The 12,222-nt window shown below is 58.4% G+C and overlaps 1 protein-coding gene across 3 annotated transcripts in view; it reads right to left on the bottom strand.

Annotated features, from left to right (window-relative positions):
* Atp2c2 (ATPase secretory pathway Ca2+ transporting 2) overlaps window positions 1–12,222 on the bottom strand; it is a 49,744-nt gene that overhangs the window by 14,022 nt on the left and 23,500 nt on the right. For all 3 annotated transcript variants that reach the window (XM_004645008.2, XM_023705247.1, XM_023705248.1), the window contains exons 7-11: window positions 10,587–10,695; window positions 7,498–7,647; window positions 7,349–7,417; window positions 6,965–7,040; window positions 2,725–2,791 (exon numbers count right to left, since the gene is read on the bottom strand). In XM_004645008.2, coding sequence (XP_004645065.1) covers window positions 2,725–2,791; window positions 6,965–7,040; window positions 7,349–7,417; window positions 7,498–7,647; window positions 10,587–10,695 — 471 coding nt within the window. The remainder of the gene's footprint in view (window positions 1–2,724; window positions 2,792–6,964; window positions 7,041–7,348; window positions 7,418–7,497; window positions 7,648–10,586; window positions 10,696–12,222) is intronic.

Raw genomic sequence — 12,222 nt, 5'->3', positions numbered from 1 at the left:
CTGCTGCTGTGGGCTCTCGGCCTGCAGCTGGACTCACGCGGCTGCTGCTGTGGGCTCTCGGCCTGCAGCTGGACTCACGCGGCTGCTGCTGTGGGATCTGGGCCTGCAGCTGGACTCACGCGGCTGCTGCTGTGGGATCCGGCCTCGGCTGGATCATTTGGGTCTCTAGTGCGTGGACAGATCTCCTGCACTCTTCTGCATTTGGCTCTTTGAGTGAAAATTATAACATGCTCCTATAAATCACATGTCCTGTATTATTTTTTTTCCTTTGCAAAAGGAAACCCCGGCCACAATGCGTCCTGTATACAAGGTGACCTTTCACCGTCACAATGGACCCCTCAGGGGCCAGTTACATAACCAGGATTACTGGCTTGGCCAAGGGGCTGCACCCTACTTCTGTGGCGATAGCAAGAAGGCGTCTTTGGCTTGATGACACAGGGGCGAGACCAGCTGAGCAAACATTTGCAGAGGGCTAGGAGGGGACTGCCCCTCCTCAGGCCCGGGAAGGGCAGCAGCCCGTCTTGGTGATAAAAGGTTAATCCACAAACTAATAAAGATTAGAAGAGACCCGGAAGAGCGAGTTCCTCGGATCAGCCTGGATGCCACAGGCATGAGGACGAAGTCTTGAAGAGAACAGCTCTCGCATTTCATTTACTTTGAAGGCTGCGGCTGCTGCTCTGCGCCAGGCTCTGCTTTCTGGCTCAGGCTCTGGGGAACTTGAATCTGCCGTGAAGAACTCAGCATCTGCCCTTCTGGCCTCACAAGCGCCAGGAGGGACTTCTCCCTCAGGTGTGACCACGATCAAGTGCATGGCCAAGTCCGGGAGGGGCATCAGCATGGGGTCTGAGACGCCGTGAGCGCGGAGGGACGGCGGAGCTTCTGGCCTCTTCCTGGAAATGTTTCCTAGTCTTCCTGGCTCCTCTGGCCTGCATCTGCCACGTTGCCAGGGAGGTTTCCCCGGACTCTGCTTGCTCCAGCGGCCCAGTTCAGGGTTCTGTCCTGCCTAGCTGCTGAGGCCACAGTCAGCCTGGTACAGGGGTGGGGACCTCTGGCTGTGCGCTGGGGGAAGCTTTGTCTGTTTCTCGACAGAGGGTCTTACTAAGTTGTTGACCTGCCCAGGTGGGGCTGGAACTTGTGACCCTCCTGCCTCAGCCTCCCAGAGTGCTGGGATCACAGGTGGCACCGTCATGCCTGGCCAGGTTGGGGAAAGCGTCTAATCCTACCTCGATGCTCAGACTGCTGTGCCACTCACCGTACCAGTGCCCCAGGGACCCCTGGGAAGTGCAGAGGTCTGCTGAGCCCTGGTCTACAGCTGTGTCCTCCTCCAGGATACCATTCGTCACCCTAAGCTCCACACAGTCCCCAGCACCACTGGCCTCCTGCTCCCTTTCTCAGTGACAAGCTGGGCCCCAATCCCGTGTCCCCAGCCTCCACCCAAGAACCAGCATCTGTCACCCATCTCTCCCAGAGACCCAGCAGATGCCACACATGGCATGATGTGGACTGCAGTGGTGTGGCTGGACTGGGAGAGAGGGGCCCGAGCTGCCCTGTGACCCATCCCTAACCGAGTCCTGCATGTCCAGCTGCCCATGGGATGTAGCTGGGAGTCCTGGCCAGGTCTTCCTGGAAGTGCCACCTGAGCCCTGCCCCTGCCCTGGCATGCCCTTCCTGCCCTTCCCCTAGCTGGCTCCGTCTCAATGCCCTGCCTCAGCCCCACGTAGAAGCCACCCGGCCACTGCTCGGCCCGCCACCCACCTCCCTGTCATCGCCCTGGCAGCGGCTTCCTCAGAGCAGTTCTCAGGCAGAGGTGCTGAGCCCTGCTCCTGTAGTTAGCATATGCACAAACAGTTCTGTTTACTTCCTCCACCTGCCTGGTAACTCCACAGGACAGAGCCCTGGAGCCCCACCCAGGGAGGTAAACAGATGCCCAGAAGAGCTCTAGGGGGCAAACCAAGAGGCCAGTGCAGTGGTCACTGAGGGTGGGGACGCAGTGGGACCAGAAAAGCTCCTACCCTGGCAAGGCAGCCTCAGGCCAGTGCCACTCCAGATGCTGCACCCCAGGATGCTGTGGGGCTCAGCCTCCCAACTTGTGCTCTGGACGTGGGTGTGACCCCCGCTGTAAAGGGAGGGCCAGGGCACGAGTCTCCTTTCACTCTGCTCCTCATCACAGCAGCTCAGACCCCGTCCCTGCCTCTTGGGTCTCTTTTTTTTTTGGGGGGGGGGGTGTCTCTTGAAGATCCTAGACCTGATGCCCATGTGGCACGCTGCTGTCTTCCATGCCCACCAGGACCCTTTTCATCCTGTGCCCCACATGAGCCTCCCTGATCTGTCTCTTCTCACATGGTTGACCTGCAGCCCAGGGCCACCCCCAGCACTGTCTATGCCCAGTTGAGCTATGTCGGAAGACCACCAGTCCATGTCCTACCCATTAGGGGCCAATGAGACCTTACTCAGAAACAGGTCCCTAGGCGCCACCCGGTTGCCCACCTAGTCACGGTGGCTGGCACATCACCAGCAGGTAACAATGCAGAGCTTCCACCCTGACAGGCCCTACCCAGGAGCCAAAAAAGACAGCAAAGGGAGCCCCAGGTCATGTGCCACACCTGTTGGCGCTGCCCCATCACACCACGACCATACGGCCTGTTTGGGGCAGGACACTTCCCAGGCCCGTGCTGCCCCATCCTCCCGCATGCCCCAAGGGAAGGCCTGGCTGGGGCGCCTCACCTGACCCCGATGGTGAACATGCTGAGCAGCGGCTTGCCCTGCACCCAGCCGGTGAGCGCGATGAGGCCTGTGGGAGACAAGGCGTGAGTCCACGTGTGCCCCGCCTGCCCTGCCCGGCCTGCTTCTGCGGGAAGGCGCAGGAAGCCGCGCAGGGAAACCAGCAGCCGCACGCTCTGGGTTCGCGCCTCTTCTTATGAGGGAAGGGCTTCCTGCTCTACAAAAGTCGCTTTAATCTTTCAGGAAAGGTTCTGGCTGTGTTCAAACACACAAGCATGTGTTGGGCTCTCCTGAACCTGTGCTTTCCTCCGCTGCTGCTATGTAATTCAGACACAGATTCCCCCTCAGGCTCGGGGCCAGGCCTCCCCCGAGGTGCCGGTCTGGCGGGGGCAGTGCAGCTCTCTGGGATGGCACAAGGCGCCCACGTCTTTCGAGGACTGGAGTTGGAAGCCAGTGCCTTCCCCTCGCCAGGCAAGTGCCCTGCAGGGGGCCACGACTGAAGGCAGCCCCTGGGCCGCTGCTGCTTGAACTACTTTACCCTTTGCCCCTGGTGAAATTTTCCATTTTCCTTTTCACCTATTCACTGAATGTTTACGCCAAGCCTTGAGCCGGCACTGGGGGCTAGAGCTGTCACGGAGACCTTTGAGGCAGCAGCATTCACCCAGGACCTAGGAAGTGGCTCCTCGTGGTCAGGCAGCACGGAAGAGTGCTGGGGCTGCAAGGAGGAGCAGGCTCAGGTTTTCTATCTGTAAAATGGGATCATGAGCTTGCCTCCCCTGGGGAGCTGTTACAGGGTTCAAGAAGTGTCGAATCTAACACTCTGCCAGGCTGAGGCAGGAGGATCACAAGCTAGAACCCAGAGTGGCAATTTAGCAATTTAGTTACCTGCCTCAAAAAGAAAAGGAAAGGAAAAAAAAAAAAAAAAAAAAAAGACCTGGGGATGTAGCTCAGTGTAAAGGCCCCCTGGGTTCAACCTCCAGAATTAAAGAGTGAGAGCGAGAGTGAGAGAAGTGGGAGCTCCCCATTCAGCTCCCCAACCAGGCCACCTCTAGCTTCTTCATCTGTGGAAGTAGGAAGTGGGGCTGGGGAAGGTGGCAGCCTGCAGCCACCCTTGGTACAGGCTGTTGGCTCTGTTCTGCAGGGTGTGGGCAAGTGGCATGTCCCACATGGGGTGAGGGTGTGGGGGTCATGTGGAAGGGGAGCTAAGTGTGCAAGGAGATAAGCATGCAAGGAGTTGGAGACAGAGAGGGGCCCACCTGGCCTCCCCGGGGAGAAAGGGACTCTTGCCTGGGGCTCCTGTTGGCCTACTGTGTTTGCCTACCCCCTACCCCATGGTTATGGGCTTAATGTGGGCCACCTGGTGGCACCTGCCTCCACCACCCCCCGCTTCTCCTCTGTGCCCACTGGTGACCCTGGAACCCAGCCTCAAATGTCCACTCTGCTGCAAGAGCTCTTCGTTCATTTGTTTTATTTTATTTTTGCAGAACCGGGGATTGAACTCAGGCGCTTGAACTTGTTAGGGAAGTACTTATTCCACTGAGCCATCTCCCCAGCCCTTGTTTTATTTTTTTAAAATTTATTTGGTGCAGGGTCTCACTATGCAGCTTGGACTCATAGAGATCCTCCTGTCTCAGCCTCCCCAGTGCTGGGATTGCAGGCGTACACCACCACGCCTGGTGTCGGAGCCTGCACAGCACATCTAGGACTCTAGGGCCGGCATAGCACGGAGTACCAGGAATCAAACCTGGGTCCTTGCATTCGCCAGGCAGGCGCTTAGGCTATCGAGCTGTCTCCCCAGCCCCTTGTTTTGTTTTTTGAGACAGGGTCTCACTATGTAGCCCAGGCTGGCCTCGAATTCATGGCTAGCCTCCTGCTTCAGCCACCTGAGTGCTGGGATTACAGGAATGCCTGGCTCTGGAGGAACTCTTGGAGTGCTGAGAAACACTGTTTAATATTTGGAGGGAGTGTATGTGTGAGGGGTGACGATGGCACACCTCCTTGACCTCGGAGACTGAGTTTAAACAAATTTCCTCTTGTGAAAAGGCCGCTCCTGCTAGCTACTCTGACAGTCTCCTCATGTCAGTCACTTGGCCTGTGTCTGTGGGGCTCTGAGTAGAACGAACACTTCCCTTCTGGCGGCCCCAGCTGCTGAGGGCAGGTGACAGTGGACAGCCACAGCACTGTGGGCCCCGAGATCCTGTGGCACAGAGCCCGTGCCTGAGAGTACATGGCACACAGGCAGGGACCGGCCCTGCGGCTGCTGGCCCTGCGTCACGCAGCACTTGGTGATAAGACAGCTTTCTCCTTTGGAAGTTAAAAAAAATTGCTTAAAAACTTAAAGCACATCCTCTGCTTGATGGGCACAGAGAACTAGGCAGGGACAAGTTCAGCCCGGGAGCCACTGTGTCCTTCCCCTGTGGGCAGCTGGGGTCCCCCACATTCATTCTGCCAGGTATGTCACCAGTGTGTGGTCCCAGGGACCTCAGTGGGCGTGGCAAGTGGCCACTGCCCATCCCCGTCCCTGCAGACATCACTAATCCCTCACCATCCTCTCTCACCGGGGCCAGCCTGGCTTCTCACAGCACCAAGCTCCACGAGGGGTGCCAGACTGTCCAGGCCCAGCAGAAGCCCATTTCCTTCACTGCTCAGGGCTACAGTTGGCGGGGAGGGACTGGGGAGGGCAGCAAGGCCACAGCGGCGGCAACTGGACTTCTGAAGGTGGGCACAGTGCCGCACTGGTCACCCTGGTATCTGGGAAGCTGAAGCAGGAGGATCACAAGTCCTGGGGTGTCCAAATCAATGGGGTTGTGCTTAGGATGCCAGAGGGGAAGCCCATGGGACATGGCCTATGCAACACCGTCCTGTGACCCCAACTGGTGCCACCACCTCACCACGCAGGGCAGTGGCTAGCTCATTAGCTGTGCGACCCTGGTGAGTGGTGGAGCCTCCCGAGCCTCAGTTTCCCCATCTACCATGGGATGCTAACATGTGCCTAAGAGCTTGGGTCAGACCTGGCTAGTGCTATACATCCAGGGCCACAGGGCCACAGGGCCACTGTGTGGCTGGGCAGTGGGCAGGGCACTGTGCCCAAGGTAAGTCAACAAATACTCGGAATGGACCCTCCAGGAGAGGCAATGGCAGGCCAGCTGCCCCCACGGTGCCTCCTCTTCCCCTTTTCGCCCCTCTTACAATGGAAGGCATCTTCTATGCCACTGAAGATGACATTCCCCTGTCTGAATATCCCTTCTTCCAGGCGGAAAACCCCTCATCCTGCATAATCCTGATTCATATTACCTCTTCCCTAGAGCCTCCTAAGCTCTCCAGGCAGGAGGAACTGTGACTGTCACACCTCCTATCACTCAGGAGGTCCCGAGTCAGCACACCATGTGGCAGGCTGTAGGAGACTGCATCTGGGTGTGGCGCACTGGGAAGGGAGCCGCTCTGCACCCCCGGCCCCATGAGCTGGCTCTGGCTCTGTGGCTCAGCTAGGCGCATCAGCACTGCCTCTCATCACTGCATGTGCTGCAGGAGGGTGCTGCCAGCCCGTTCTTTATCAATCATTCACTGAAATGCTCACTGAGGAAGTACTGTGAGCCAGGCACTCGCTGGGAAAGGACAAAGAATCAAGGTGAGAGCTGGAAAGAGCAGAAGCGGCAGGTGAAAGGGCAGGACACTCAGTGGAGCTTTGACAGCTTCAGTTGTACACGTAGGTCTGCAGCATTGTGTTAATGCTGTTCGGCATGTTGCCAAAAGGCCAAGACACAGCAGCCCAAGCTCAGCATACTTAGAAGCATTAAAACATGGCTGGGGGCAGAGTTTAACTACATTTCCCAGCATCCTTTGCAATGGAGGGTCATGTGACCCCACTCTGGCCAATAGAAATGGGCAGCAGGGCCAAGTCTATTTCCTGGTAGGAGCCTTACCCACACCTCAAATCTTCTGTGTAGTCTCATTCCCCTCTGTAGGATAGGTAGGATTATAGCCTCCAGGAACCTAAGGGGTCAAGGCAGCCATGCAGCAGGGGCCTGGGCAGTTAACATTTGGAGGGGAGGTAGCCAGGAAAGCCATCAGCCGGTGAGCTTGCCCACGGACTGTGTCATGAGCAGGAGCCACACGACCCTTTTCGGCCCTCAGCCGGCTGCGTCTCCAGTCCCAGCCCAGTGGTCTCCTGGGTGAGCAGCCGTGGCGGCCACTAGGATGGCTCCCCAGGCTCCAGCACCCTGCAGGAAGCCACTTTGCTCACCAATGATGCCAAAGGAGAAGAGAGTCAGCTGCCTCCCCAGCCTGTCCATGCTCTTTTGCAAAGGTGTTTTAGGTGTCTGAAAGGGGGAGAATAGGGGTTGTCAGACACTGCCCTAGCCGGGGACTGATTGGCCATGGACAGACTCGCCTTGTGGCCTCAAGCTTTCCAGGAGTGACAGTGATGCCCCAGGTCACTGACCTCACCCCGAGGGCTGTCTGGGTTACACTGTGATGAACATCCTACATGGTTCTTGAAATAAAAGTAGATTTAAAAGCTAGCCTCAGATGAGCCACAGCTGGCTCCTTCTGCAGTGTGGGCAGGGCTGCCACGGGCATCAGGGGCAGAGTCTTGGATTACCCCACAGCCCGCAGCTGCCCCACTGACCTCTTCTGCCTGCATCATCTTGAACACCTCTCCGAACTGAGACCTCTCTCCTGTTCCAATCACGACTCCCTGTGTCAGCAGAGAAGAGGTGGCGTGAAGCCTGAAGGACTGGAGCCTGTGGCGCTCCGTGCCCGGCAGCCCTGCCATACCTGGCCCTTCCCGCCCTGCACCAGGGTCCCCATGAAGACGATGTTGCTCAGCGTGCTGAGGTCCCCGCTGCCTGTCAAGGGGCTGTCTGTTTTGCTGCACGGCTCCGCCTCGCCGGTGAAACTGGACTCGTCCACTAGGAGGTCTGTGACCTGGGTGGGACAGAGCAACACTGTGGGATCTCCTGTCTCAGCCTGCGAGTTGGCTTCAGGAGCCCCGCTGCCATCCAGCACTTTGATGGGCATCACACGGGAAGTGTCGAATCAGAGAACCCCAGTCAGAGTCAAAGCGTTGGATGCCTGGCCGAGGTCAGAAAGCATTTGAATGGGATCCTTGGGAAACAGAAGCCTCACACCTTCTTATAACTCTATGTGAAATTTCAACACAATTTAATATGGCTAAGGCCATTTGACCACAGGACACATCCCTCAGAGTCCCTGTGCTGCCCACCCCTGCCCACCCCAGGTCCTGTGCAGACCCCAGGGCTCCCTCAAACCCTGCACATAACCGAGTGCTCTGGTTGGGCAGTGGGGCGTGCGTTGCCCAGCAACCACTGCGTTGGCCTTCAATCCACACCATGAGGTGTTAGGACAGTGGCAGCTTGATCCCACAGTGGTGTTTAGAGGTCGGGTGTTTGGGAAGGGATCAGGATTAGGTGGATTAGATGCAGCTGTGAAGGTGGAGCCCCAGGATGGAACCAAGGAGGCTTTCTTTCTTTTTTTCTTTTTTTTTTTTTTTTTGCAGAACCAGGGATTGAACTCAGACCCTTGCGCTTGCCAGGGAAGCACTTATTCCACTGAGCCATCTCCCAGGCCCCACCAAGGAGGCTTTCAAAGAAGAACGAACCCACGCACAATCGCCATCTGCCAGCACGAGGCGCCCTGTGCCACCTTGGGACTGCCGCAGCAGCGTCCCCACCTGTGCGGTGCCTGGCACATTCACGAGACCACTTCTTTGTGAGTTATGTGGCGCTACTGCAGAGCAGAGCTGGGCTGTTCTGCGATACTCTAAGGTTAGGTTAGCACCAGCAGCACCCAGGGTCCCTGAGGCAGGCGGGGCAGTGCTGGCATTCGAGCCTGGCAGGGCCTGAGGACGCAGCTGGGCCGCTGCCTGCTCGGGCCCCACGGAGGCTCCTGGCCCACGTGGCTCCCACCCACGCAGCTCCCGAGGGTCCCAACAACTCCACTTCGACCCTTGCTTACTCTAGAAATGGGAGGGAAACAAAAAGCCACAGGGCCGGCCCTCCTGGCAGTGCCAGGCCAGCCTCTGACTGGGCTCTCCCACTACCTGTTAACTGAGGGAGAGGAGGGGTTTCTTGAACCCCCTCGATAGGCTAGGCGCTAACAGGAAGCTCAAGAGCCGGTTGCTCCTGGCCCCGAGGGCTTTGAGGGCCACAGTGCAGCACTCCAGGACTCGGAGCATAATCACTGATGAAGGCTTCCACTGTGAATGAACAGAGCAATCGACTGTCCTGCCGGGTTGCGGAACACCAGCAGGGCAGCCAGCCAGCCAGCTTGGAGGTGCCTGCGGCACAATACACGGTGCAATTTAGCTGAACCTGAGCAGGGTGGGGAGAAGCCAGGCGAGGGAGAGGAAGGGTTTGTTTGGGGCTTAGGAGGATGTCTCTGAGGTCTGTTCAGGCTCACAGGACAAAGATGGAAACCACCCTGCTGCCACCGTGCTGGGCAGGGGCTGCACTCACCTGTCCTCACCCTAGCCCAGGAAGTGGGGCCAACGTCAGTTGCTCAGAGATGGGACACCACGGCTCAGACAGGCAGACCTCCTCCCAAGCCACATCTGGGAGATGTGGAGGCAGGGCCCACAAGCAGTTTCCCTGGCTACCAATACTGTTGCCATAGTCACAGGCAAGCCCATGCCCCCTTCCTGCTGACTGACATGCTTAATCCTTTCAACAACCTGTGGCTATGACCCTGCCCATTTTACAGATGAGGCCCAGAGAGGCTAAGCAACTTGCTCCAGGTCACAGTGCTTTGAGTTATAGACCCAGGGCTCAAATCCAGCTCATGCTTGCCTCCCAGGCTCTAGCCACTGCTCCACCTGGACTCTCCACCTCATACCAGCAGCTGCAGTGGACAGGAGCCCTCCTTATTGGCCACCTTCCGCTCCCTGGAGGACGCTGTAGTGCAAGGCAGAGAAGCAACAAAGACCGGCTCCCAGTGTTGGACGTGGCTACCATGTCAGATCCACATGGCATTCGGGTCAGATGCTGTGCCCCTCGCCTGGCCCTGCTGCGTTAGAGCCCCTGGGGTGAGTCCGTGTATGCACGCTGGGATGGCCTGCGGCCAAGGTCACAGACACTAAATACAGGTCCTAGGCAGATGCCTGCGCTTGCTGGTCCTTGTGCCTGAATGATGCATCCCCACACGTGGGCAGATGTGGTAGATCACTCCCACAACCTTGTCAGTGTAGGAGAAGCCCCTGGGCTGGGCACTGTCCTGCCAGGCTGTGACACTGAGACCTTCGGAGCTGAGGAGAACCTCATCCCTGGCTGGCTGCAGGGCCCAGGCTGGGCCACTGTGGAGGCTGCTGCTGCCGCCTTTCAGGACCTGGTCTCCAGGCCCGGTCCCCTCCCCGCTGCATGGATCCTCGGCATTGTGCGGGCTGGCCAGCCTCATGCTCCACACCCGTCTGGGTTAACTTGCTACTGCAGTCAGCTCTGGGCGAGGGTGTCACACGGCCCAATCTGTTAGGCTTCCATAGGAAGCCTGGTCCGTGGGAGACACATTCTGAGCCCCCCAGGGGGCCCTGACGCCACAGCTAGTGCCATACCCTACAGATGCTGTTTCTCCCTGGGTGCCGCACTAAGAGGTTTAATCTGTACCTTCCGCACTGGCAACATGACCACTGATACAAGAGACCACGTGTGGCCACACAGAGTGCTGGGACTGCTGTTTCTGGTCCGTGGTTGACTGTAGATGTCTGAACCCGCAGAGAGCAGAGCCACACAGAGGAGCCCTTGTGGTGCCTGTGCTGGGGACACGTGAGCTATGGAGGGTGGGCTTTGTGCCCTGGGTCGCCCGTGTGTGCATGTGCTCGTGTGTGTATACAGGTGTGCCCACTGGTGGCTCACCTTGGTGAGTCGGATGTCTGCGGGGATCCGGTCTCCAGCGGAGAGGCACACGACGTCCCCAGGAACCAGGTCCCGCGCAAGCAGGTGCTGAAGCTTCCCGTCTCTCATGCTACACAGAGGGAAAGGGCGGAGGGACCGTGTGGACGCCCGTCTCCGTGCGTGGATGCCTGAGGCAGCTCCCTTGGAAGGCATTTCTCTCAGCTATGGACAAGCCCTTGTGCCTTTGCAGCCTCCTCATTCTTTAAATTCACACATCCTGAAGGACTTGGGGACCCATGTGACTTCTGGGAGGCTGGGAAATGAGGCGACCACCCCGACTCCGCCTGGTGCTACAGAAGCGTCTGCAGGGTTAGCTTATCGGCTGGAGGCTGCGCTGTGTGCTTGGGGAGCAGGCTTGACCTGGCAGCGTGGGGGACAGCCTGGCGGGAACTACCAGTCGTGCATAAGAGACACGTGGCAGGACCCAGCTCTGCCCAGAGTTCCAGGCCGGCTCACTCCCCCTGACTGTTCTGTTCCCACCTGCAGCTGGCGAGCTCTAAGGACAACAGAGCCCCATGTAGTCCATCCTGCCCGGAGCTTTCCCACCCAGGCCCTGGGCTAAGTCCCTATCTCCTGCCGCTGCTCCCCTTGCTGCACCAGACAGGCAGGGTAGCACCCCACTGGCCCTTCCTGCTCTCAGGGTCCCCACAGACTTGGCGGCTGGAAGACATTTTCTTCTTCCTTCTTCGCGGAATCTGAGCCTGCATAGGTGTCCACCCTTCTCCCACTGCCAGGTGCTCCAGGAAGTGGTCACACCTGGCTCAGATCATCAGCGAGGTCTCAGATCCGGGTGGACAGTGTGGGCATGGGCAGGTCAGGCCACCCTGGCCAGTGAGATGGGCGGGGGTGTTTCCTGGGCACATGGGAGCCAGGGTTCCCCATGCTACACACACGTGCATATGCACACCATCTCTTCTGTGGGACTTGTGAAGCCCAGGCCTTGGGACCCTGAGGAGCCAGGCAGACAGCAAAGCCAAGCAGCGGGAGGAGGCAGAAGACGGTGCCACAGGAGGAGCTAACATGTCCCCCGCCTCGGAGCGCTCACTACAACACACATGCTCTTTCCTCACGTTTGCCCAGCTGAGTTTTCTGACCACGAAGCCAAGAGCACCTGATGGCAAGACACCTGTGGCTCCCTCTCATCCTCCTGAGGCTCCTGTGAGCCCGGCCTTAGCTTAAGGTCAGCTCCTCCTGCCATGCCATGTTGGCTCAGGGCCGCCTGAGAGCAGGCTGTCTAGACACAGTCCCGTCCCTCCCGGGTCACTGTTGCATCTCTGTGCACTTTCAGAGTTCTGACCCTCCTGCGGGGCTCATTAGCTGTCGCCGCTCCACAGCCAGGCCTCGCCTCAGCCTGCTGTCCCAGCACACAGAAGGTGCTCAGCAAGTGCCCCTGCATGGGAGCGCGCCCCTGCTGGCGAGAGGGACTCAGGGACACTGCAGGGCTTCACCCTGCTGCCCCTGCTGCTGTCCTTGAAAATCAAATGCCTGTAGAAGCACCCTCTAGGGACATCCATAATGCAGGCTGAGCACCTGAGAGGCCAAGCCTTGGTGCGGAAACTTGAGATCAGCCCATCAAGCCCCATGCATCATTTATGCC

Source organism: Octodon degus, unplaced genomic scaffold (genome assembly GCF_000260255.1).
Source record: "Octodon degus isolate 3935 unplaced genomic scaffold, OctDeg1.0 scaffold00215, whole genome shotgun sequence".
In the NCBI taxonomy this organism is placed as follows: Eukaryota; Metazoa; Chordata; class Mammalia; order Rodentia; family Octodontidae; genus Octodon; species Octodon degus.
This window is presented reverse-complemented; position numbering and strand designations above follow the sequence as displayed.